The sequence below is a fragment of the Gadus morhua genome, chromosome 5, assembly GCF_902167405.1.
Source record: "Gadus morhua chromosome 5, gadMor3.0, whole genome shotgun sequence".
Classification (NCBI taxonomy): Eukaryota; Metazoa; Chordata; class Actinopteri; order Gadiformes; family Gadidae; genus Gadus; species Gadus morhua.
In genome coordinates, this window is record NC_044052.1 from 3457075 (window position 1) to 3482466 (window position 25392).

A 25392-nucleotide genomic window follows, 5' to 3' on the forward strand; every position below is an offset into this window, starting at 1 on the left:
AAAAGTGTGAGAAAAAAGTTTTTTAAACGACCAGTAGGCCTAATTGAAGCTAAACCTGTTATGTGAAGACTTTATTAAAATAGAGATCATTCTTGTTTTGGTTGTTTGCTTTGAGGCAAATGGATAAGTTGTTGTACTAACTGTATATAAAGGCTGTCGTAAATGTCTGAATGCCATTAGCATGATGTTAGCGTAGCCTATTTTTCACACTATGTACATTTCCCTAAAGAATGTGATGTTTTGTGCGTATATTTTTCTAATTCAACACCATAATGTTGCAAAATATATTATGTGCCTGGGTAACTGCATCATCATAAAATATTTACTTACTAAGTGGTTTAAATCTGCTTGTTGAAGTACAGGATTTTGTATCACTGTAAATGCACTTGAGTGCATAGTGCATCTTTAAACATATATAACAAAAGGACTGCTCTGATAGGTTGAACAAAATGTACATTATTGCTCTATTAGGTCAGGGGTCGACTAACATCTGATAGAAGGGACCTAAATGGTGCTAAAATCTGCCTCTGTTGCCACCGAACAATGAATAAAATGCTGAATGCATGGACTGGTCTGGCCTGCTTCTGTTCTTCCTTTATCCTTCCTTTTCCAGTTCTCCTGGCTTTCAATTATCACATTTCACAATCACTGTGACCTTTTCATGCCATACATTTATTTATTTACCGTGCCCATTTACTCTTTATAAGTTGAACTTCCCTTTCCTTAAATCATAAATATTTTTTATTTATTTTTTCATTATTAATCTATTTTCCAGCAGGTCATATTACCTGCATGATGTACATCAAACTGCACTTATCACTTGCAGGACGGGACCGACGGACGTCTTCCATCAGCAGGTCTTCCTCTGGCTTTGAGTCCAGCCATCTCCTGTCCCCAGAGACCCCCATCCACCCCCTGGTGCCGCCCCACCGCTCCTGCCCAAGTAAAACCACCCCCGGGAGCCCCCAGGACGGAGCTCCAGACCTGCATGGTCCCACCAGGCCTCGGCCCCTCTGCAGAGCCATAGCAAGGAGCTGGAGCTATGTGGAGCTAAGGGACATTAGGATGGAGCCAGCCCCGCCGCGGCGCTGCCTCTCCCTGGAGGACCTCCAGAACCAACCAGGACCTAGTAGCCGCCTGGAGGACCTGAAGTTAACAGAGGCTAGCACCGTCGTAGTGGAAGGGAAACGGCAAGTACGGAATCTCTGCGGAAACACTCCTTCCTCTGGGTCGGTTAGCGTGACGTTTGTCTTGGACCAGAACCCCGTCGCCGCGAGGGAGGCGTTGGTCATCGACACCTCTGAAAGAAACACGATCCATCAGACAGCTAGCGCACAGCTCACACCGAACCACAAGGTGTTCCCATCTCATCCCGGGTCGAGATCTGCCTCTCCAGGCCCAGGAAGACCAAACGCTGTGTCCACAGAAAGGGACATCGATACCTCCTTCCCACCGGGGGCCCCCGTGGACCCCCGCCTGTCACTGGAGGGAAACAGAGAGCGGCTGGATGTGGACCAGGTCAGAGTCCCTCAGCTGCAGTGCTCCGGGATCACACCCGGGAACCTGGGGAGCCTAGAGTGCCTGGTGGAAGAGAGGCTGCAGACGCAGGGCATCGACCTGACCGCTGAACCCTTCTCAGACAAGGTAAAGAGGGGCTAGCTGCTGAAAGAAACGGGCAACGTGTGGGACGTGGAAGATCACTTCTGCTAGGGTTAGGGTTCAGCCATATCTTGTTATTCAGTTGGGCGATACACACATTCGCACATTGATATTTGACTGCAATGTTAAAAGATTACTTCTTATGACACATTATATTTATTCAATTTGTAATAAATAGTGGCAGAATAGCTTAATTGTTATAAAGGTTCTGGGATGACTACCAATGCCTGCAGAATACCTTGGTTGCCAGACTGGCCCCAGTCTGGCAACCAATTTTCCAGGCATCCAAAGAAACACATATTGTTCTTTCTTCCCTTTGGAGAACTTCCCATGTCAATCTGATACCAAAAACCCCATGTCCAAAAGAACATAGTGACTTCAAGCCAATAGCTTTGACCTCAGTAATTATGAAAGAATTCTACTCTGCCACCTGGTCAACACAATGAAAGAGCAAGTTGATCCATACCAAGTTGCTTACAAGCAGGGCTGTGGAACAGAAAATGCTGTCACCACACTGGTCCATCTCATAGCAAAACACCTGAATAAAGACCTACGCTAGAGCGCTCTTCCTAGACTTCTCATCAGTGTTTGACACAATGCAAACACATATTTTAGTTAACAAGATGATCCAACAGAAAATAGACTCATTCCTTCAGCAGTGCTTTTTACCTTATACACTGACGACTGTCATACAGAAACACCTAACCAGTAGGCCTACATTATAAAGTATTCTGATGGCATAGTCGTACTGTCTCTCCTGAATAATTACAACTGCCCGAGATACACCAGCAGGGGGTGCATAAAATGGTAGAATGGAGTGACCTTAATGCTCTTAAGAATAACGAAAGAAAACAGAAGAAATTGTGTTTGGGTCACCACCTGACTCACACAGAACCCCTATTCTAATCCACAATGAAACAATCAAGCAGGTTTCCTCCTACAAGTGTTTGTGAGTATTGATAGATCACCTGTTATCCTGGAAAGACCATGTAGACTTTGTCTGCAAGAGAACAAAACAGAGGATATACTTTCTCTGCCGCCTCAGATCCTTTGGGGCGTGCAGTCAAATTCTTAATTTATTCTTCTCCTCAATCATAATGAGCAGTTTACCATACTGTAATATTATATGGTGCAAGAGTCTGTCTACGACCTTGAAAGCCAAATTGTCACAGCAATTTAAAAATCTGCTCCAAGATTGTGGGCCATCCCCTCCAGATAATATACGAAACAGCCTATCATAAAAACATGTCACGGTTGTCTAACAACTTTGTCTCTAACAGTAGCCACGTCTTCAACAAAGAATACAAACTTTTACCATCAAAATGCAGATTCAGAGTTCCCCAGTTTAACAAGATCAAACTGAAACACTCTTTTGTGCATGTATGTGTTACAATGGAGTATGTGTTACTTTTAGTTACTCCAGTCACAATGGAGTAACTAAATGGACGCAAAACAAATTTCAGACTTGTCTGACAAATGAAGTATTATATTATCTATCTATTATCTTAGCTAGGTATCCCTACAGTAATCTATAACGATAACTCATTGGTGGCTTTTTTATAAAGGTCTCTGCTTGATGTATAGTAGTAATAGTAAATCAAAGATCAGAATTAAAAACATGAATGGTGACATAAATCTGCAGTGGTTTGTCATGTTTATATTAATAACCACTAACCATTTTCCCCCTGAGACTCATGAACTGTAACTGTATCCTAATGCAGCACGGTTGCTATGGAATCCCTCGCTCTGTGGTCGAGAAGATGTCTATTGAGCTGGACCGCTCTGTGGACGAGGTCACCATTGCCATGGATACAGTGAGAATCCGCGAGCTTGGTAATCAGTGTCGCTTGGCAGTGAGTGAACTTCTCTGTGTAAAATGCTAATGCTTAATCTTATCAATTCTTCAGCCTTATAATGTTGACCTTTGATGAGTTATTCTCCCCTCTGTTTGGCAGGTATCAATAAACGGCTTGTTATCGATAAGTGGGTCGAACCCCGGGCTACTTTAACCCTTTAACATGGATACCACGAGGAGAAGACTACTGCAAGGACTGGCTGTACAAAGTTTGGATGTGTTGTGATACTGACAATGGACAGTAAAGAGTCACTGGCTTCTCTTTCGGACAAAAGTTGCTGCTGTTCCGAAATATCGTCTTAAATACTTTCAAAGAATCCATGCTACCCCTGAGAGCAGTGTAATTGCAATCTGATGTTGAGATGGTTATGTGTGATGGTACGGATTAGATGCATTCAAGCTATTGATTGTCAATTAAGTTTGTAACAACAAGGTAGAGGAAGCAATTTTAGGGCAATGAAGGACGCAAATTGTATGGCCATCATTTCTTAATTTAATACTGTTGAAAAAAAGAGCTGTGATTACAGGGTTTGACAATGAGAACTGCCAAAAAAAGGCATCAATTAAATAAAAGATTAGAAATACAGACATTTCTTCTTTATTTATTTTCTTTTTAATTAATATATTAATCTGTGCGTTTCCTAAAGTATTAATACAATGCCAAATATATATAGTGCATGAAATCCCCTTCATACATCACTTTAACAAAATCAACCACGTTAGAGAATTGTAGATTCAGGTCTTCAAAGACCAGATGGGGGGTGTCACACCTTCCTCGAGGATGCCTACAGCTTACTGCTTCGGTCTGGAATCGATCTCAGGACCTTTCCCCTGGCTAAATCACTACTCAGGTCACTATCCTGGCCCCTATAGCACGCACATATGGGAGCAAGGCCTGTGTTCTCTGGACAGGCAACAGGTCCCACACCAGGCAGGCTCTCCACTGGGGGACCAGCTGAGGGGGGCTCACAGCCTGGCCTGCGGGGGCCCCGTCTCATTGACAATCTGCTTGACCAGCCCCAGCGCGTCCAGCGCCGTGCCCCAGGCCAGGGTCACCCCCCCGCCGCCGTGGCCGTAGTTGTGGACCACGTGCACCCGGCGCGCACTGCCCTGCGTCCCCAGGACCTCCCGCTCCACCCGGGGGTTCCTGCGGCCGGGCCTCAGGCCCACCCACTCGCCCAGCACCTTGCCCTTGGCGAGCGAGGGCTCTAGGAGGCAGCAGCGTCGCAGGATGTCCTCCGAGTCGGCGGGGTCCGCCTCAAGCCTGCGGTCCCCCTCCTGACGGGTGCCCCCCACCGTGAGGCTGTGCACCCCGGGGTAGAAGTAGGTCAGGCCGTCCCCGTCCCGGATGAAGTGGTTGATCCAGGGCGCCTGGACCTTCAGCACCTGGCCCCGGACCGGATGGACCTGCTGGTCGCCCACCAGGGACCGGGCCCCCAGCCCGGAGCAGTTGACGATGAGGTCGTAGGTCCCGGCCAGCTCCTGGAGGTGGTTCACGTGGCTCTGCTGCACCTTACCCCCAGCCCTCCGGAACCTGAGAACAGTCAAAACAGAAGTCAGGTACAGTGAAGTGCATGTCACTGTACCGTGCTGGGAAACAGTGATAATCAAATATAGATTTAAACTTCAGTGATGAAAACATTTAAATGTCATTCACAATTAGTTGTTTGATTTTTCGTTGTTTTTTATTGCTGTTTACGAGACACTCAGTGGCGGTTAATGAGTGACTTTTTAAACCATTCACTCCAACCGAAGTCCAAGTCTAAGTTAACATCAAACGATAACAGCAGCCGCGCACCGCTTCTCCAGCCAGGGCAGGTAGGCCGAACATTCACACTTGATGGTGGTGAAGGCCTGGCCGAAGCAGTGCTCCGGAAACCTCTTCAGCTCGCTCTCAGTGAGGAACCTGAACCCGTGGACCAAGTCCGCCCAGAAGGGCACCGTTTCAGCAGGAACCTCTCGGAAAATCTGGCAACTAAGAACAAATCATATTGAACTTTGGTTAATAAGCACTTCATTAAAGCGTGTGTGATTCAACTTTTTTTTTCGCTGCAGTCCGTCATCAGTTTGGGAATTATGGGTGTACCACCTACAACCCAAAGCATATATTTCTCTCTGAAACAATTGGATATGTTGAGAAAAGCTTCTTTGACGTTTGATGATACATGATGGCTACAGTGGCACATTTCGTAGAATGGAGGGCCGGTTTAACCTTTGAGTTGTGCTACCGTTAAGGTTACTATTCACTGGCAACATGCCTTCTGTTGGTTGATTAGCAATTATGGCATAGGCCTACCCCGAGGACAGCATGACTCCGGCTTCTGGTGCCTGGTCGGACTGAGCAATCGCCAGCAGGTGATCAAAGGAGTCTTTGAACCACCGTCTCTGTCTTTCCAAGTCGATATCTGAATACGTGTTTTTGTAAAAAACACTCAAATACAATAGCATGACTGTTTACATGTATGCGTAATTCGATGCATACATGTATATCAAATATATACATGTATACATGTATATATATTTGATATACATGTATATCAAGTATATCAAATATATTTATCTGCAATGTGAAATTGGGTAATGTTATTATTATATTATTATACTATAAAGTTCATGTAATGATGAGATTTTAATTATTAAACTCCACAGAGCTAAAGAAGAATTTAGGACAGTGTTTCTGTGACGTCACGTGCCCATAGGACATACCTGGATATTTTGACACAAACATGATCCCTGCAGCGCCATCGCTGGTTGTGTCCGGGCTGAACTGGTCAGCCACCAGAGTGACGGCACACAAGGAAAGGGACTCGGCGATGCACACGGCTGTAGAAAAGCCAATCACACCTGCGCCTACAACGACCACCTTAACCCTTTTCATCCTGGAGGACTACACCTGCGACAAACGACAGAGATCCAGCCTGCATTACATGTCATGTCATAACATCAAAATAACAATCTGTAAGATAAGATCATATTTTATTCTCCGTTTGCACAGCCATTTTTCTTGCAGTGCAAGCTCCCAACCATTATACATGAGGACATGAAACAACATAAACAACATAAAAAAAATAAACAACAATGAATAAATAGTACTTTTCTGTTTATGGGCATACACCTTTTACAGTCTGCACAATATTTCGACTATAAACCTACCTGATAGTGTTTATTGCATCAACAGCAACGAGCCAATCACACTAGACTGAACTGGATTTGTTAAAGTCTGTTAACTTGGGCTTCGCGTTTCGTTTCATCTGACCTGAGCCAATAAGAAGCGATATAGAAAGGCGTTGAAGGGTCACTGGAGCTGGTGTTTTTTTTCATGACTGGACTGTGACGAGAAGGAAGTGAGTTAGGAGCGATTGACGTAGGTGGCAAGCATAGATATATATATTAACTAGATGCCCTACGGCGGCGTCTAGAACGTCACCATAGGCGGCCATCTTACCACAGTAAACTGCTCACGCATAACATTGTGTTGGTAGTGATTCATGTACTTTTTAAACAACCATAACTTGCTCAATTTTCAACCGATTTACCAACGGTTTGGTTTATTACAAACGTTATTAACGTGGTTATGATATTGTACGTATATGTATTTTAGAACATTATTCTATATTTCATTATTCTATCAAAAGTATGCAGTGTCATAACTACATCTCTGACGATTATAACAAACCAAACCGTTTGAAAATTGAGCAAGTTATGGTTGTTTAAAAATTACATGATTCACTACCAACACAATGTTATGGCTTAGCAGCTTACTGTGGTAAGATGGCCGCCAGTGCAGAGTGGTAGATATAAAAAGCAGTGCCATGGTGCAGCATTACGCAAGGGGCTCACCGCTGTATTTATAGGGTTACGTAATGACCCACGTAAATTGTTGTTGAACATAACCCCTTTTTGATGCCTGATTTGTCATGAAAAACATCAAGAGGAACGGACAATAATATAACGATTGTGATGAGGAGTATTTGGCTTGGTTTTCCACAGTTGGGATTTACTGTAATTGGGATCAAGACTCACCTGTTCAGAATCCAGCTCGACTCTGCGTCCACCCTCCCCCTTCTGGCCACCATTGTACAATGTATTGTATTGTGTTGTATTGTATTATAGTAGGCCTACTTTACTGTGTAGCAACTGCAGTAGCTGCTATCATTGCTGTAACACAGGGAATTGGTTAGCCTATTGCGATTGTTGTACTTGCACTTGGTTCTATGAACATCCTTACTGTACCGATAGCGATATATTGTTGCACTTCTTATGACAAATGTACTTATTGTAAGTCGCTTTGGATAAAAGCTTCTGCTAAATGCCCTAAATGTAAAAATGTAAATGTAATTAACACATGATTATGTGTTTACAGTGTCACATAAAAATATGATGTTATTGACACGTTGGACAGATGCTTTATTCCACCCAGTCGCGCCGTCAGTGGACAGTAGGCCTATGCATACTGTGACGGGATTAAATATAGAGAATTTTGATTTTTCATTTTCATTTCGATTCGAGGAGATGTTTCTGGAGTTATAACTGAGAAATAACGCAGTTGACTTAAATTATTCTGATTACATAGATTTAACGCATGATACGAGTTGAAATTAAACGTATGAAAGGCGATGAATGATAAAACATAATCGTTCTTCTCACTCTACATTTCTTCAGTCTGCCTTCAGTTCAGCACCACACCGTCTTTGTTGCCAATTCTCCGTTTCCTCCAAACCAATGCGTAAGCATGGGTCAGAGTTTGCTTAGGGCTGCGCACATTCTCCCGTCAAGTTAGATTTTTATTAGAGCTGTCAGTTAAACGCGTTATTAACGGCGTTTTTCTTTGGCTCAAAACAAAGAAGCAGTAGCCTGACTGCTATGTTCAAATTACATTTGTTCAAAGCAGTCGTTTAATTGCACTATAGGCTCTTTTTTTGTATCGTGCTGTTTTGATCAGTATATGCCAATGTTGTTATCAATAAAAAATCATTTGCACAAGGCAAGCCGATGCACTTCACCATGTTGATAAGAGAATTAAAATTAGAAGAATTATGGGACAAAAAAATCAAGGGATATTTAGCATAGAAAAATCATTTGTGATTAATCGCGATTAATCGCGAGTTAACTATGACATTAATGCGATTAATCGCGATTAAATATTTTAATCGCTTGACAGCTCTAGTTGGAACACATGACAGACATAGACATAGACACATTCAGGCTATCCATAGTGTTAAAATTGTTCAACAGGGTTTGGGATTCTGGCCAACTTCCATCAGTGTGGAAACAAGCAATTATAGTTCAAAAACCAGGGAAAGACCCCTCAGATCCATCTATTTATAGACCTATTGCATTAGCATCGCATTTGTGCAAGATAATGGGGAGAATGGTCACAAAGAGGCTTACGTATTTCCTGGAAAGTAAAGCTCTTTTGTCACCTTGTCAAAGTGTGTTCCGTAAGGGTCGAAATATTTGGACTCAGTATTGTGCTTAGAATCCGACATCAGGAAAGCACAGACTAACAAGGAGCCGTCTTCTTTGATGTAGAAAAGGCTTATGACATGCTCTGGAAGGAAGGACTACTTATTAAGTTGAAATCATTGGGAATTGGTGGTAGAGCGTATTACTGGGTTTAAAATGTTTTACTTGATAGGAAAATTCAAGTAAAAGTAGTTACAGAATACTAAAATGTTCATTGGTGGAGAATGGAACTCCACAAGGAAGCGTTTGTAGTCCATTGCTGTTCAACATCATGATAAATGACATTTTTTCTCTGGTTGACCAAGGTACGTCCACACCAGAAGCGAATTGAGCGACCAAATCGCCGGATGTCATTCACTTTCTATGGGCAAGAGTGACCAAAGCGACCAAAGCGACCAACGCTACCAGTGGCCAAAGTTGAGCGACCAGAGCGTCAAAAAGAAGTTGAAAACTTTTTTACTTTATGCAAATGACTATGACGCTCTTTTGTGAAAAGAAAAGTTCAAGCTGCGGTTGGTCAAGTGGAGGGATGGACAAAACAATGGGGACTCAAACTGTCTGTGGCAAAAACTCAGGTGATCTGTTTTTCTAGACCACATACAATTATAGCCATATCAATAAAACTGTATGAACAACCCCTCGAACAAGTTAAAACGATCAGATTTCTTGGTGTATGGTTTGACCAAAAGCTTACGGAGTTTATGGAACACTCACATAACCAAGGTTCAGAATAAATGCAAAAAGGTCTTTAATATACTTCTTTGTTTGGCAGGACAGGAGTGGGGAGCGAGTAGATCATCTCTACTCAACATATATCTGGCACTGATGAGATCTGTGTTTGATTATGGGTGTATGGTTGCAACTCAGTCGCCAAGAAAAAACGTTGACGGTGTACGTTTCCATGAACACTGGATACGTAGCATTTCAACGTAAAAAATAGCGTGTTATACCTACAGTGTCCACGCGTGCCGCTGTGGAGGCGGGTTTCGGGGTTTGGGTTTCACGGCTTTCGCGGCAAATTGTGGACACGATTGTTTAGGGGGGGGGGGAGGTAGACTGTTGTTGACCGGGGAGGGGGGGGGGGGGGGAACACGTTTGTTGAGGGGGGGGACGACGACACGATTGTTGGGGGGGGGGGGGGGGGGGGGAGACACGTTTGTAGGGGGGGGCACGCTCGACAACGAGAGTTGGTTTTTATTGAACGCTCGACAACGAGAGTTGTTTTTTATTGAACGAGACTTCAACACGGAACAGCTGCACGAAACGATGGTCACGTCACTCTCGGTGACGGTGTCGACAACAATGAACACACGAACAATGTTAATAGAACAACACACAACCACATAACATCCCGAACCCATTAACCCCACTTAATCCTAACAACAAAACAAGTTAACAAAAGCCCCATTTGTCAACTGACAACCCCAATTCCCAGAATCCCCCGCGGCTCCGGAACACGGCGTAGCTTATATTAATCTTTATTATCTGAATGGGAAATGCAATATTTTAGGACAGATACACCATTAAACGCGTTTCTAATGACATTTCTAGCGAGAAATGTACATTTTCCTTACATAATCTTCAGTCAGTGAATGTGTATGATCTTTATTAATCTTTATTATCTGAATGGGAAATGCAATATGTTAGGACCGATTCACCGTTAAACGTGTTTCTAATAACATTTCTAGCGAGAAATATACTTTTTACTTGCATAATCTTCAGTCAGTGATTGTGTCTGATCTTTAGTTTTATAGTTATTAGGATTTGATCGGCTCGATCGCATGTTTCAACGACGTCAGGTTGTTAGGAATAGGGACGCTGCTTTCGCTAAACTAGCAGCTCACCTGCTTCCTGCGTTTGTGTTATTAAACTGTTACTTTATGTAACTTTTAATGATATCATCTTGTTAGAAACACGTATATCTGAGGGCCAACCCAGTCGCCAAAAGCATACGTTGACAGTGTACGTTTCGTGAACACTGGATTACGTCGCATTTCAACATAAAATAGCGTGTTATACACACACGCACGCACACACACACACACGCACGCACAGACACACACACACACGCACACGGTGCATTTCGCTGCTAAAACAACAACAAAATTCCCTCAAATATTATTACTAAAGAACCGTTTTTTAAAGAACGAAATGTAAACCAATGCATTCTGAATGGGAGTGTTTCTCAGATTTTTCCATGCTACACAGAACGAAATGTAAACCCATGCAAATAAAGACTTCATGGTCATAATAATTTAAATATCATTAATCTCCTGAGTGTTTTGGGTGGTATTCTATTTTTTTCAAAGGGGCTGCATCCAGTCACTTGACCGTCATGGTTGCTATGGTGGTTGCTATCGACCGCCCCCTCTAATCCTTACATGGCTCTAAAAACCACGCGGCAAAGGAGCTGCCGTAAATGGTGTTGTTTTTGTCGTAAACTGGGGTCCGACGGTTAAAAAATTGACAGATATTCCGAGGTATCCTTAAAAGGCAGCTTGGATGTTTTTATTTTCTGCAGTTTAGACTTCTTCTATAACCTATTTTTGAAAGCAAAACACCAAGTTCATTGATTTAACGAGGCAGGGTTATTTGAAACAATTTATTCAATAAATATTTGTGAGAGGTCATTCCTTCTCCTGAGTTTGCTTCCTATTTATGTCTAGTGTACACCCCTACTGTCCAAAAGCATTCCCCCCCCCCAATATGGATTTGGAGAGTTGTTGCCACGTCCCAGTGGTGGAAGTATCATATAATATTGTTACGTATTTTAAGAATCTAAGCTACCCACACATAGACCCAATGAAGCAGGACCAAACATATAAGCCGTAAATACTATACATAGCCACTAGGGGAGCAAGACCTTATTGAAGGCGGCTCCACCACAGAAGGCATCACCTGAAGAAGCCGAAGCCACCACGCCCACTAGGCCACGCCCACTTGACGGTCCCTTACCTGTGCACACTAGGTGAAGGGGCCAGAGATTTTCAGCGACACCCGCGAAGGGTCACGGGCCTCTGCCCGTGGCCCATAGTAGCCAGAGTTATTATCTCTCACACGTGTTCTACACGATTCCTAGACTTTCGTTCCATAGCCAGTTACCATGCCGAAACATGCAGACTTTAACAATAAACTGAGTTAAAAGCAATCCCGGATTTTGAACCTTTCCTTGAAGAAATACGTAATAATATGTAAGAGGGCATTCAATTATACTACAATGATCAATTAGGAGGCCGAAGCCCTAAAGGAAGTGATGCAATAGGTGACTGAGGCGAGAACATTTAAGTAAACTGTACCTTGGGGTCTCTTATATATCAAAGGGGGTTTCAAAGGACGCATATACGCTTCAACCTGTGGCTCCAGCCCTACAGGAAATGACTCAGCAAGTGCTCCATCTCGTTGCACCTGCACCCAGCGGCTCGCTTGCAAGATTTTGGCCTGAAGTTTGACCTATACCCTAACAGTCCAACATGCATATCTGAGAATCAGGCCTCTCTTCAATAATGACAAAATGTTATGAGAGAAATACAGATTCACTTTTTGTTATCTCATAAGCGGCGTGGTGCCGGCTCCTTTTGACCTTTTGACCCCAGACTTCAAAGACGTGGCCACAGGCCAGCTGTGTCTACACACATTAAGCCACAAATGTACACCTCCATCCCGCAAAAAATGGGGCCTAGAAACTAACCTCTGTCTTATGTACAGTGACTGTACTGTTGGAGGTCACGCCCCTTTTCCGGCCTTTTCGAGATAGCTAGGGATGCTAAAATGTTTACACACATTTCCCGGGGCCCCGAGAACGACATATCCAAGATTTGTAGTTCTAGCCCATAGAGAAAGAAAGTTTTCCCAAATGGACTGTCATTTGGACAAAGCCCCTTCAGAAGTGTTGCCTGCGAGACCTAGTGGTTCAGAATGTGGTGGAAAAACAGTTTTTGAGATAGGAAGGTCCTACCGCCCTGAAATTTGAATACCATATTCTAGGGCCTAATTGGGACCCCCGCACCGAAACTTGGCCCGGTCGGACCCTGAGTGCAGGAAGGGGGGGCCTGGACTTTCATAATCTTCGCTCGGTGAATGTAAAGGATGTTTGGTCGGATGTTATGACGAAGAATCATAATGTGAATGGGAATATTCTATTAATGTCTTGATATCATCTTTCGTCTCAACACTTCTGCTGCAGCCACTTAAAGTCTCACCCCGAGAACCTTAAAATATGAATCAATCCATTAGAAGTATGAAAATATCTTCCCGGTCGTGCAACAGGGCAAACAAGGTGTCCTTTGACATCTACGTTTCAAGACGATTGCAACAGTGCCACACATGATCATATTTGATATGTTTCGGGGTAGTAATTAGCTGTCGATTTTGGAGGCCTTTATCAATAATGACCAGCTATAGATTTGCTTCCCGATGGAGATTTTTGACAAATTACATGTTAATTAGCATCTACACGTTAAGCTGAGTCCAATGAGATCAAGCTCGCCCTCTTGCTACACCGAGATCATGTCCTAGACCTAGGTGTACCATGTAAAATACATGTTACCATTAGCTAGAGTTTCATGCTTGGTGTCATTGGACTCAACGTGCAGATGCTAAATAACATGTAATTTGTCACAATTTTTATCGGGAAGCAAATCAATAGCTGCTCATTATTGATTAAGGCCTCCAATTTCGACAGCTAATTACTACCATTAAACATGTTCGAATATGCTCATGTGTGGCACCGTTGCAATCGCCTGGAAGCGTAGATGTTGAAGGACACCTTGTTCGTCCTCATACGCCACCGGGAAGATATTTACATGCTTCTGATTGACTAATGAATTGATTCAGCTATTCCCCCAGAAGTCTGGGGTCAAAAGGTCAAAAGGAGACGGCACCAGCCCCGTTGAAAAAAATAGAATACTATGGCGTCACATTAGTGCCATAATTCACTAATGTGATAAAAGATGCATTCGGGCGTATTACATTATTCCACACGCGTAGATATTAACTGCGAGCCCGCAAATGATCTCTGCGCGCGCAAAACAGCCTCTCGCGCGCGCAAATTACCTCAGCACGCGCAAAACAGCCACTCGCGCGCGCAAATTACCTCAGCGCGCGCAAAACCTCTCGCGAAAGATGTTTTTACGCTCTCGCTCGAATTTAATTTTGGCACTATGAGGGAGGGAACCAAGGCAGGGCGATACGTGAAACGGCCAAACGTGATTGGCCGTTTCTGAAGCGCGATATTTGATTGACAGCCCTCCTCACATTCAATTCTGAATTGTACAGTAAATGGCTGAACGTATTGTAACTCCAGATTCTATGAGTATAGGCGCAGCCTTTGAAGTGTCGGCCTCATCGTCCTTTAAATAGCTGAAGAAAAGCTGTTTATTGGGAGCAGAACGTCCGCCGGCGCCCGACTATATCTGCGAAATGCGGACGTCGTTGAGGCACGCCGCACGCGGACGTTATTGAGGCCCACGCTGTTGGTGGTCGGGGATCACAAATTTTCAGTGCTACGGCTCACGCCTAGGGATAACCCAATATCGATAGCCTTAAAAGGCTGCTCATAGAATCTAGAGTTACAATAAGTAACTATCGTTTCAGCCATTAACTGTACAATTCAGAATTGAATGAGAGGAGAGCTGAGGAGGGCTGTCAATCAAATATCGCGCTTCAGAAACAGCCAATCATAGGAAAGCCCGCCCTGCCTTGGTTCCCTCCCCCATAGTGCTAAAATTAAATTCGAGCGAGAGCGTAAAAACATCTTTCGCGAGAGGTTTTGCGCGCGCTGAGGTAATTTGCGCGCGAGAGAGGCTGTTTTGCGCGCGCTGAGGTAATTTGCGCGCGCGAGAGGCTGTTTTGCGCGCGCAGAGATCATTTGCGCGTTCGCAGTTAATATCTACGCGTGTGGAATAATGTAATACGCCCGAATGCATCTTTTATCACATTAGTGAATTATGGCACTAATGTGACGCCATACGTGAGCTGCTAGTTAAAGGTTGGGTAGGTGATTTGCGAAACGCCAGCAGATTTTGAAAATACACAACTCAAATGGTCCTACCCCCTCTCCTTCAACGCTGACTCTGACTCCACCCATTCCAAGTACCTGGACGCGCAATCATGCACGAGCGCGAACAGAGATGCGCGAGAGCGAGCCAGGCTAGCGTAGGTTTTCGTTTAACAACATGGCACTACATTCAGCTGTAAGTTGCACCCAGTACCGCGGGAAGTAGGAGTGCTGGGGGTGCTGCAACACCCCCTGTCCGAGGCCCTGTCTTATCACAGAAAACGATCATTTCTAAAAACTCCGGCCAAAGTGGAGATTTCTGAAAACGCCGGTTATGTGTTGTCGTGTCAACGGGGAGAAACGGGATTTTAGGTTCTGAAGCGTCACATTATGCACCAGGAAATGCTTAACGTCATGTGAGCGCCCGCTGTACCGTATTGGTCCGAATATAAACACAAACCCCATTGTAAGACGACCTATATTTGGAAAAAAGATTTGAAGACCAGATCCGTTTTTTATGAATAAATAAATTGTATTCATTGAAATAATATACGAAAATAAAAAGGCATCGAATAAAACACTGCATTGCCACTAAACAGTAGTGCAAATAGGCCGTACTGATGTGTACACCAAAGACTATTCCTGACACTCCTCTGCCCCGCTGTGTTCGCTCTGGCTGTGGTCGCTCCGAACTGTTTCGGCCCGTGGCAAAGCGAGTCATCCTCGCTGCTGTCCAAGGCATTTTGAGACGCAGCATTTATTTAATGCTCATATGACCTAGTGCTGAAAAAAGGTTATATGAAAAAGTGTGAGGGTAGCGGTGGTGCGCTAAACTTGTTCTGTGAGCAGCTGGATGTGAACGATCGATTTTCAACTGTCCGCGCATGCACTGGTGTAATTGAGCTGCGCTGCTATACATCTTTTTTTATCAATGTAACGAGTTGCGAGTCTAGTGCAGGCTGAGTTTTTTTTTTTCCCTGCACCCCCTGCTGAGAATACGTTCTCGCTGCAATGGTTGGACCAGATGTTATAAACATTAAACGGTCACATAAATCATTACTATTTTTAGAAAATGTATGTTTGTTTCATATAATTGTATTGGAAGTCCTGGTTTTCACTAGGGTTGCCGCGGTGTGGACATTTTCACACCGAGTAATACACTCGTCTCCACACCGGTATTACCGAGTTTAAACGGTATAAACTTTGAAACTAGGTCAACCGCCACACAAGCATCGGTTTTTAGACCCTTCTCGTCCTTCAGTTGCCGCCAACGTTCGAAAGCAGCGCCTAGGATTATTCTTGATTTCAGTTTTTCTCTTTCAGCGTTTTTATTATCAATTACTCTCTGAAAAAGAGTTTTCCTTCTCTTTGCTGGTGGTGGTGGTGGTGGTGGGGATGGTGGCGTCTTGTCTGCCATGGAAATTGTCTTCTACTGCTAGGTCCAAATGTGGATTAACTAGTTCCAGTAGCTACCGCAGGATAACAACAAACAGGAGCTTGCTCTGGGTCACGAGCTCTGGGTCACGAGTACTGCACGAAGGGGTCGCGCGCGGGGCGCGGGGGAGGGGGAGTGCAGTACGACCGTTTGATTGACGTACTTACTGTCCAATGCAACTCGGTGGCAATGGAAATGATTGGCTGGAGTTTTTCAAGCCCTGCCCGTTCCACAGATGATTGACTTGTTTAATTTTCATGTCAGTACTTCTAACTCAGTGGCTGTAAGCGGGTTATGATAAGGATTTCAAGTAATTTTGCAAAAATGGCCAAAAAAGCAAATCACCTATACAACCTTTAAGCGAAAGCAGCGTCCCTATTCCTAACAACCTGACGTCGTTGAAACATGCGAGCGAGCCGATCAAATCCTAATAACTATAAAACTAAAGATCAGACACAATCACTGACTGAAGATTATGCAAGTAAAAAGTATATTTCTCGCTAGAAATGTTATTAGAAACACGTTTAACGGTGAATCGGTCCTAAAATATTGCATTTCCCATTCAGATAATAAAGATTAATAAAGATCATACACATTCACTGACTGAAGATTATGTAAGGAAAATGTACATTTCTCGCTAGAAATGTCATTAGAAACGCGTTTAATGGTGTATCTCTCCTAAAATATTGCATTTCCCATTCAGATAATAAAGATTAATATAGGCTACGCCGTGTTCCGGAGCCGCGGGGGATTCTGGGAATTGGGGTTCTCAGTTGACTTTTGTTAACTTGTTTTGTTGTTAGGATTAAGTGGGGTGAATGGGTTCGGGATGTTATGTGGTTGTGTGTTGTTCTATTAACATTGTTCGTGTGTTCATTGTTGTCGACACCATAGACATCTATATATGATGTCTATGGTCGACACCGTCACCGAGAGTGACGTGACCATCGTTTCGTGCAGCTGTTCCGTGTTGAAGTCCCGTTCAATAAAAACCAACTCTCGTTGTCGAGCGTTCAATAAAAACCAACTCTCGTTGTCGAGCGTGCCCCCCCCTACAAACGTGTCTCCCCCCCCCCTTTCAACAAACGTGTCGTCGTCGTCGTCGTCATAGATATATATAGAACACATCCCCCTCAACAAACGTGTCTCCCCCCCCCCCACCCGGTCAACAACAGTCTACCTCCCCCCCCCCCCCTAAACAATCATGTCCACAATTTGCCGCGAAAGCCGTGAAACCCAAACCCCGACACCCGCCTCCACAGCGGCACGCATGGATACTGTAGGTATAACACGCTATTTTTTACGTTGAAATGGTACGTATCCAGTGTTCATGGAAACGTACACCGTCAACGTTTTTTCTTGGCGACTGGGTTGCAACCTTTCATGTCAGCAGCAAAAATACATCTTAAGAAACTGGATGTGTTAGCACAGGCCTTGAGAATCTGTGGTGGTTCATTTAAAACATCTCCAGTGTCAGCAATGCCGGTTGAGATCGGAGAAATGCCTCTGAGAATAAGAAGAATCAAGTTAATGCTTGCATACTGGGTTAATCTTCAGGGGCACTGTGATACACATCATGCAAAGAGCGTTTTGAAAGACTGCTGCATGGGAACACAATGTTCACAAAGTTTTGGATGGGTTGGTGATGCTAAAGCAGCAACTGTTGGGTTATGTCAACTACAATACAGTTCTACAGTTTCATTCTCATCAATTCCTCCCTGGTTATTCCCCTTGCCAAGTGTTGACCTCAATATACAGCTGGAATTGAAGAATAATTCCAGACATTGCAACAGTGTGTCGCATAGTCAAGAACTATTTTGATCAACATTTCACAAACTCAGTATTCATTTTCACAGATGGCTCCAAAGATCCAGTCAAAGGGAGAGCAGGTGCAGCAGTATTCATCCCGGCGTCCCTTGCATTAAGAAAAGGGTATCAGACCATGTATCTGTATACACCACAGAGCTGTGGGCAGTGATATTGGCATTACAGTGGATAGAGGAGAAGGAGATACTCAACACAGTTATTGCTTCTGACAGTTTTTCAGCTCTATCCAGCATTAGATCAGGAAGGTCGTCATTTGGAATGGATCTAATCCAGGAAGTATTTCTTATAATGTTCAGACTGCAAATGAAGGGCATATTCACACGTTTTATCTGGGTTCCTGCTCATGTTGGTGTGAAGGGAAATGAGCAAGTGGATATTCTGGCCAAACAAGCACTCAAGATATCACATGTAGACCTACAGGTTCCTCTGAGCAAAGCTGAAGTAAAATCCTTCATCAGAATACATGCACAAATACATGGCAGGAGCATTAGGGCAAACAGGTAGACATTTATACAATATACAAAGACACGTTGGTGGGGGGAGGTAGGTGGGCTTCAAACGTAGGGATGAAAATATAATCACTCGTTTCAGAATCGGTCATGCAGTTCTGAATTATTCATTGCATAAAATAGGCAAGCATCCAACTGGGAAATGCCAATACTGTTACCAACCAGAAACTGTTGAGCATGTATAAACAATGTTAATTGTAATGAGTACAATAACCAGAGAGACCACCTTTTTCACTGACACTAAAAAAAGCACAACACGCCAACTTTTACATATCAGGGCTTTTGGGGAAAACAGCAGTTATGTTACCAATAAACCCTAAAGAAAAAAGGCGTTGATAATCACGGGGACTGCGCAGTTATCGCGAGAACATGCTGCGCAGTTACCGCGAGAACATATATATAAATATCCGCTTCGCAGCAACCCAAGGTAAGGTCCTAAAAGCACAGTATTATAAATACCACTGCGGTTACGCTGCTCAAGCATAGTATACCTTTATGATTTATATGAAAACCTATGGCTGCATTATGCTATTTCCGATCTAAGTCAGACGTGGCGTATTACGTGTCAGTGGCGCGAGCTAGCGAGTGTATTGTTAGTAACAATTTAGCCCAATAGCATCTGCTATAAGGCCATAACTTTAACGTTACAAAGCCATTGAAAGACCCGACGTTAACTTATTAAAATTCGTTTGACCAGTTCGCTGACATTTATGCACTCACACACACCCCATACCCTGGAATGTAGTCCGCGTCTAACGCTTGGTATTATGAATGACTGTCTAGGTGGCTTTTCCTCTTCTTTTCCAAACAGAGTGTTGGTGACTAGAGATGAATGGGGCGACGCCAGACGCAACACTCCCCCATGTGGCCCTCTGCTCTGAGTCCCATAAGGGCAGCATCCTGAGCAAATGTGATGACCTGAGAGTAAGAGGGCTGCTCTGCGACATCACACTGATAGTGGAAGATGTGCACTTTAAAGCACACAAGGTCATTCTGGCCGCAAGCAGCGACTACTTCTCCTCCATGTTCAACGCACAGGAACCAACAGGGCAGTCCACCTACACGCTGGAGGGCATGGTGGCCAAGGCTTTCTCCACGGTGTTAGAGTTCATCTACAGCGCTCAGGTGTCTGTTGAGCAGAGCTCCGCTGAGCAACTCCTGGCGGCGGCCCGTCTGCTGGGCGTCACTGGACTGGTGCAGGCCCTCTCCGGCCTCTGGACGGCGCAGGCATGGCCCGAGGATGGAGAGATCGGCGTGGACGCCGCAGAAGCGGAAGATCCAGAGGCGTTGAATCGGCCGAAGCGCAAACGAGGGCGTCCACGGAGAGTCGTTTCCGTCCCCGCCACAGTGGTACCACGACATGCCTCACAGCAAGGGGAATCCAATAAGGAGAGGACAGTAACACGTCACATCGCGGATGTAGGACAGGTTGTCGTAGACGAACCGGCTGGCTCCAGAGAGGACGATAACCCGGTGGAGTCGCGACGTAAAGATACCGACGACGCAGATTACCAACCTGATGCTGAGCGCAGTCGGCATAGTAAGCGCAAAGTGAGACCACCGATAAAATACGTGGGTTACAGGGTGGCCAGCATCCCTCCGGAGACCCGAGAGCCAGGGAGACCGGGAAGGAAGAGGAAGTACCCCGAGACTGAAGCACGATGCGACGACTGTGGGAAGGTGTTTAAGAACCACATGTTCTTAAAGATTCACCTAAGGACGCATACGGGTAAATAATGTACTTACTTTCAGGCTCACCTCTCTCTCTGTCTGTCTGTCTGTCAGACTCACTCCCACACACACACACAAAAAGACACGCGTCGAATTTGGGTGTATTATGACGACCCCAAAGAAGATGAACAATATATGTTTCACAACAATCCCGTCCTAATCCCTAACCTTGGTGTTCCAGGAGAGAAGCCGTTCGGGTGCACCGTGTGTGGGAAGGCCTTCACCCAGAAGCACTCCCTGCTGGTCCACCAGCGCATGCACACGGGACAGAAGCCCTTCGTCTGCACTGTGTGCTCCAAGGCCCTGTCCACCAAACACTCCCTCCAGGAGCACATGAACCTCCACCAAGGTATGGCGTCGGGAGCATTGTGTTGTGAAGTTATATATATGATACGCTTTCATAAAAAGTGTCTGACCAAAGGTTGCGCCGTCTGCTTGTCGGTTGGGTGCTTTGCTTTGCGTCCTCAGAACAGATGTCATTCAGCTGTGATAAATGTGGGAAGAACTTTACACAACGGAGACAACTGAAGAGCCATTACAGAGTGCATACTGGTGAGCTATTTCACCCAGTAATTGTACTGGTAGGAGCTCTTCCACCAGTTCTTTATACTGGTAAAAGGTGTCCCACCAGTTCTTTATACTGGTAATCGGTGTTCCACCAGTTCTTCAACTGGTAGGAGCTTTTTTTCACCAATAGTTTATACTGGTTAGAAGTAAACCCCCTGCACTGGACCCTGGTAACATATGGTTAAGATTTCTACTATTTTCACCTGTTTAACTTGAATTGTGTATATGTATAATAAGTATACAATCTATTTAATTTTTTTATAATAATTGTATTCTAGGTAAATCTTTGCCAGAGTGTGAGCTGTGTCATCACAGGTTCATGGACACGGCACAGCTGAAGAAACACCTGAGAACACACACAGGTAAGGAACACACAGTTCACATTGTCCCACCTGCTGTGGGTGGGATACACACAGGTAACATGGTCCCAACTGGGCTTGGCGGGACACGCAGGTAACATGGTCCAACCTGGTGTTGGCGGGACACACATAGGTAACATGGTCCAACCTGCTGTGGGCGGGATACACACAGGTAACATAGTCCCACCTGCTGTGGGCGGGATGCACACAGGTAACATGGTCCGAGTTACACACCTTTCTATAGAGTCGTTGTTTGATCAGCAAATTACGAAGTAGCCTGCCCTGAAATATAGTCTAACTAAAAACCTAATGAAACTACAGATGTCTCACATTTAGTACATTTACCCAAAGCACATTACATTGAAATCTCTGTATAGAAGTGTATCCCGCTTGCTCTGTAACCTTTACCAGCAGGCACAATTGGCTACAAAAAAAAGTGTGCCAGTACTCGCTGATATAATAACTGTGAATTCTCATCTGACATCATCCATCTACTGTGAGCTTGTGAACACATGACTTCTCTTCCTTCCAGGAGAGAAGCCGTTCACCTGCGAGATCTGTGGAAAGTGTTTCACAGCCAAGAGCACGTTGCAGACCCACATCAGGATTCATCGGTAAGGGATGCACGTTGAGCATCAGGTGGCAATTTGCAAATTATACAATAATTAATTTGGGAAATAAACCATTACTTTAGTTTTTGCTTGGTAATGTCTACATTCTTTGTTTTAACTTTCAAATAAGGAAGGCGCAGATTGTGAGATTCTTGGCCAACAACGATACCTATGTTAGCCATAACAGTTTGGCTGAAGGCCGATTCCAATCTTTTTTTAAATGATTTATTAATAATAATAAAGGAATCGCTTTTCTAGACCCTCAAAGACGCTTTACAGTGAAGGGGGGACCTCAATAACCAACATAATTTTGTAGCACCCACTTGGGTGAATACTTTTGTTAGTATTCACCCCTCCATCAGACTATCTTTAATGAGCACAAATTCAATGGTACACATTTAATTTGACCTTCTCTAACATGAAAAAGATTATTTTTGGCCACACAGCAGTGTGTGAATGTCATCTTATTTGCCAATGAGCCGATGGCAGTCCATGAGGCCAACGTCGCTTGATGCCGATGTAAAGCCGATAAATTGGTGCATCCCTATGTTGAGCCTGTAATCCCTATCCACCCGGTGACGCTCACCGCTAGCGCTGTGTTCCCCAGGGGCGAGAAGCCGTACGACTGCCCGCTCTGTAAGAAGTCGTTCTCCGACTCCAGCGCCCGGAGGCGTCACGTGGCCTCTCACTCCGGGAGGCAGCCCTTCACCTGCTCCTTCTGCTCGGCCTCCTTCAGTCGCCCCGACAACCTGAAGACCCACGTTAAAACGCACAACAAGGAGCGCGTCGCAGTCGGCGACCAGCCACCGTCCTCCGAGGCACCGGTGGCCGGGGATCCGGTAACCGCGGCGACGGAGGAGGCCCCGGAGGAGGTGCGGAACCTCCTGCAGCTGCAGCAGTACCAGCTGCCCTCCGGCGGTCGGGAGCAGGAGATCCAGCTGGTGGTGACAGCCGAGGTGGACCACCTCAACTTTGTGGGCGATCAGACCCAGGGGATTAGCATTATCACCCCCCCGACCGGCACCGGCAGGGAGGGAGAGCAGCAGCAGCAGCAGCAGCCGCCGTCGTCCAGCCACATCCAGAACCTGACCCTGGTCACCACGGGCCACGGAGGCGTGGTGGACCCGAGCCAGCACATCCAGACCGTGGGCGTGCTGGACGGCCAGGTCCAGGCCAGCCGAGGCGGGCAGCCCGAGCAAATGCACGTCATCACCCTGAGCAATGAGGCCATGGAGCACCTGCAGTCCCAACACGGACCCCCCCAGCCCCTCCCCATACCGCACCGGCCCCTCCCACAGCTGCAGACCCTGCAGCCGCCCCCCAGGCCGCTGCACGCCCAGGCCATCCACGTCAGCAGCCAGAGCAACCAGCCCATCTCCATCAGCCAGACCAGCCAGCAGCTCAGCAGCCACCACATCCAGGGACAGACCTTCCAGATCCAGGCGGGCACCGTCTCCTATCTCTACACGACCAGCCTGCCCCAGAGCTGAGGCGTGGCCGGGGGCGAGGAGGAGGAGAGGGACCGGCCAGGACTTCTGGTGCTCATTTAAGTTCCAGTCCGAGCAATGTACTGTCTATCCATCTGAATTTCAATCTGTCTGGATAAGTATGGATAGCATTTTGATATTTCCATGAAATTAAAAGAAAATGCTGTCGTTTTTTATTAAGCCCAATTGATTACAATTTGTACGTTTTTATAAAGACAATTTAACATTGTTTTCAATGCATAAAGGACCCCAAAAATGTGATACTGGATCACGTGGAAAATTAAAACATTATCACTATTGCTATTAATGTATTAAAACGGATTATTCATTCAAAATAGAGACAACTCTAGAACCTTAAACCATGGGGAGAAAAAAAAACAATACATTTTGATTTGTATAATATCGATCGCTACTTGTGCTCAATTTTCCTCCAATAAACAGATGAAATACTTTGCATGGCAGCTCTTGATTGAAGGTGTTTGTGTGCTGAGGAATATCTCCGCCACACGGCATGGAAAATTATTGTGGCACTTATTAGGACTTAAATAAAGTCCTCATAGGGTGTATTTAAGGCACTAGAGTAAAACTGGTGAATGAACATTGAATTGAATGCACTAAAACCCACCACCAATACGTTAATTTCCTTGAAATGTTTTACCTATTGGAACCAACTTTTGAGGCAGAAATCAAACCCTAAAAACTGAACCTAATAGGAATCCAATGGCTTGAACCCTTCCTTTAGTAACCCCTATGGTGACCAGACTGCTGAAGTGAAAAACGGGGACCTTAGTGGTTTTGCCGGCATGTACCAACAACACGTACACCGTTTATTTGCTAAATCTGGGGGGAAAAGGAAAGCAAGGCTCGAGTTAAATCTAGAACAAGCAAAGGACTTTTTCCTTCAGCAAAAGACTACAAACTGCCCCCATTGGTACCCTAGTTAATACTACTAGTACGTACAACCCAACCCTTAGCAAACCAATCCGGAAACCCTAGAACAAAAAACAATTATACCTTTCTCAATTACAGAAGGTATTTGAAAATGTACAATGTAAGCAAAAAGGCTATTGATATATTAATAATAATAAATAAAATGTAAATAGCGCTTAATATGGTACTCTAATACGCTTTACATATTGCCCTATCAAAACTATGTAAGACAGACTAGGAATAAAAAAAAAACAGAGGTTAAACATGAAGAATAAGGTGGGAGTTAGGTGGGGAAGGCTAGTGTGCAAAGGTATGTTTTGAGGGCAGATTTGAAAGAAGAGAGGGTTGGAGAGACTTTGATGTGGGAGGGGAGTGAATTCCAAAGGGTGGGGGCAGCAACTGAGAAGGCCCGATCACCCCAAGTCCATCGCTCAGTCCGTGGAACTTGTAGCAGGTTGGCAGAATTGGACCTGAGGAATCGGGAGGGGGCGTGGTGATGGAGGAGGTCGGCAAGGTAGGGGGGGCTAGGCTGTTGAGGGCCTTGTAGGTGATGAGTAAGATAGTTGATTCTGTGTTTAATTGGAAGCCAATGGAGTTCACGGAGGACAGGTGTGATGTGTTCTCTGGAGCGGGTACCAGTGAGGAGGCGCACAGCTGAGTTCTGGACATATTGACGTTTTTTGAGGACTTTGTTGGTGGTGCCGTAGAGAAGACCATTGCAGTAGTCAAGCCTGGATGAAATGAAAGCGTGGATGAGTGTCACAGCAGCGGTAGTTGACAGGTTGGGGCGGAGGCGGGCGATGTTTCGGAGGTGGAAAAAGGCAGTTTTGGTAATATGGTTAACATGGGGGAGGAAGGAGAGAGTGGGGTCAAGGATAACTCCAAGGTTACGGATTTTGGTGGAGGGGGTGATGGTGGAGCCGTCAATGTTAAGGGTGAAGTTCAGAGTGGAGTGAGTGAG

General features: G+C 45.0%; 3 protein-coding genes across 4 annotated transcripts in view; 2 read left to right on the forward strand and 1 right to left on the reverse strand.

Moving 5' to 3' along the window:
* The window catches only part of LOC115543522 (SAM and SH3 domain-containing protein 1), a 27910-nt gene extending 23810 nt beyond the window's left edge, over positions 1-4100 (forward strand). For both annotated transcript variants that reach the window (XM_030355896.1, XM_030355897.1), the window contains 3 exons: positions 827-1644; positions 3381-3512; positions 3615-4100. In XM_030355896.1, coding sequence (XP_030211756.1) covers positions 827-1644; positions 3381-3512; positions 3615-3668 — 1004 coding nt within the window. In that variant the 3' untranslated portion in view covers positions 3669-4100. The remainder of the gene's footprint in view (positions 1-826; positions 1645-3380; positions 3513-3614) is intronic.
* Positions 3985-6874, reverse strand: ddo (D-aspartate oxidase). Its single transcript, XM_030355918.1, has 5 exons — positions 6668-6874; positions 6221-6407; positions 5811-5919; positions 5313-5489; positions 3985-5048 (listed from the first exon to the last, which is right to left on the reverse strand). The coding sequence occupies exons 2-5, from the start codon at positions 6390-6392 to the stop codon at positions 4481-4483; spliced, it is 1026 nt and encodes a 341-aa protein (XP_030211778.1). The 5' UTR covers positions 6393-6407; positions 6668-6874; the 3' UTR covers positions 3985-4480.
* Positions 6875-19104: 12230 nt separating this feature from the next.
* On the forward strand, positions 19105-23955 carry zbtb24 (zinc finger and BTB domain containing 24). The gene is made up of 7 exons (XM_030355906.1): positions 19105-19173; positions 19558-20475; positions 20659-20826; positions 20946-21029; positions 21323-21406; positions 21936-22017; positions 22622-23955. The coding sequence occupies exons 2-7, from the start codon at positions 19575-19577 to the stop codon at positions 23502-23504; spliced, it is 2202 nt and encodes a 733-aa protein (XP_030211766.1). The 5' UTR covers positions 19105-19173; positions 19558-19574; the 3' UTR covers positions 23505-23955.
* Positions 23956-25392: the final 1437 nt, after the last annotated feature.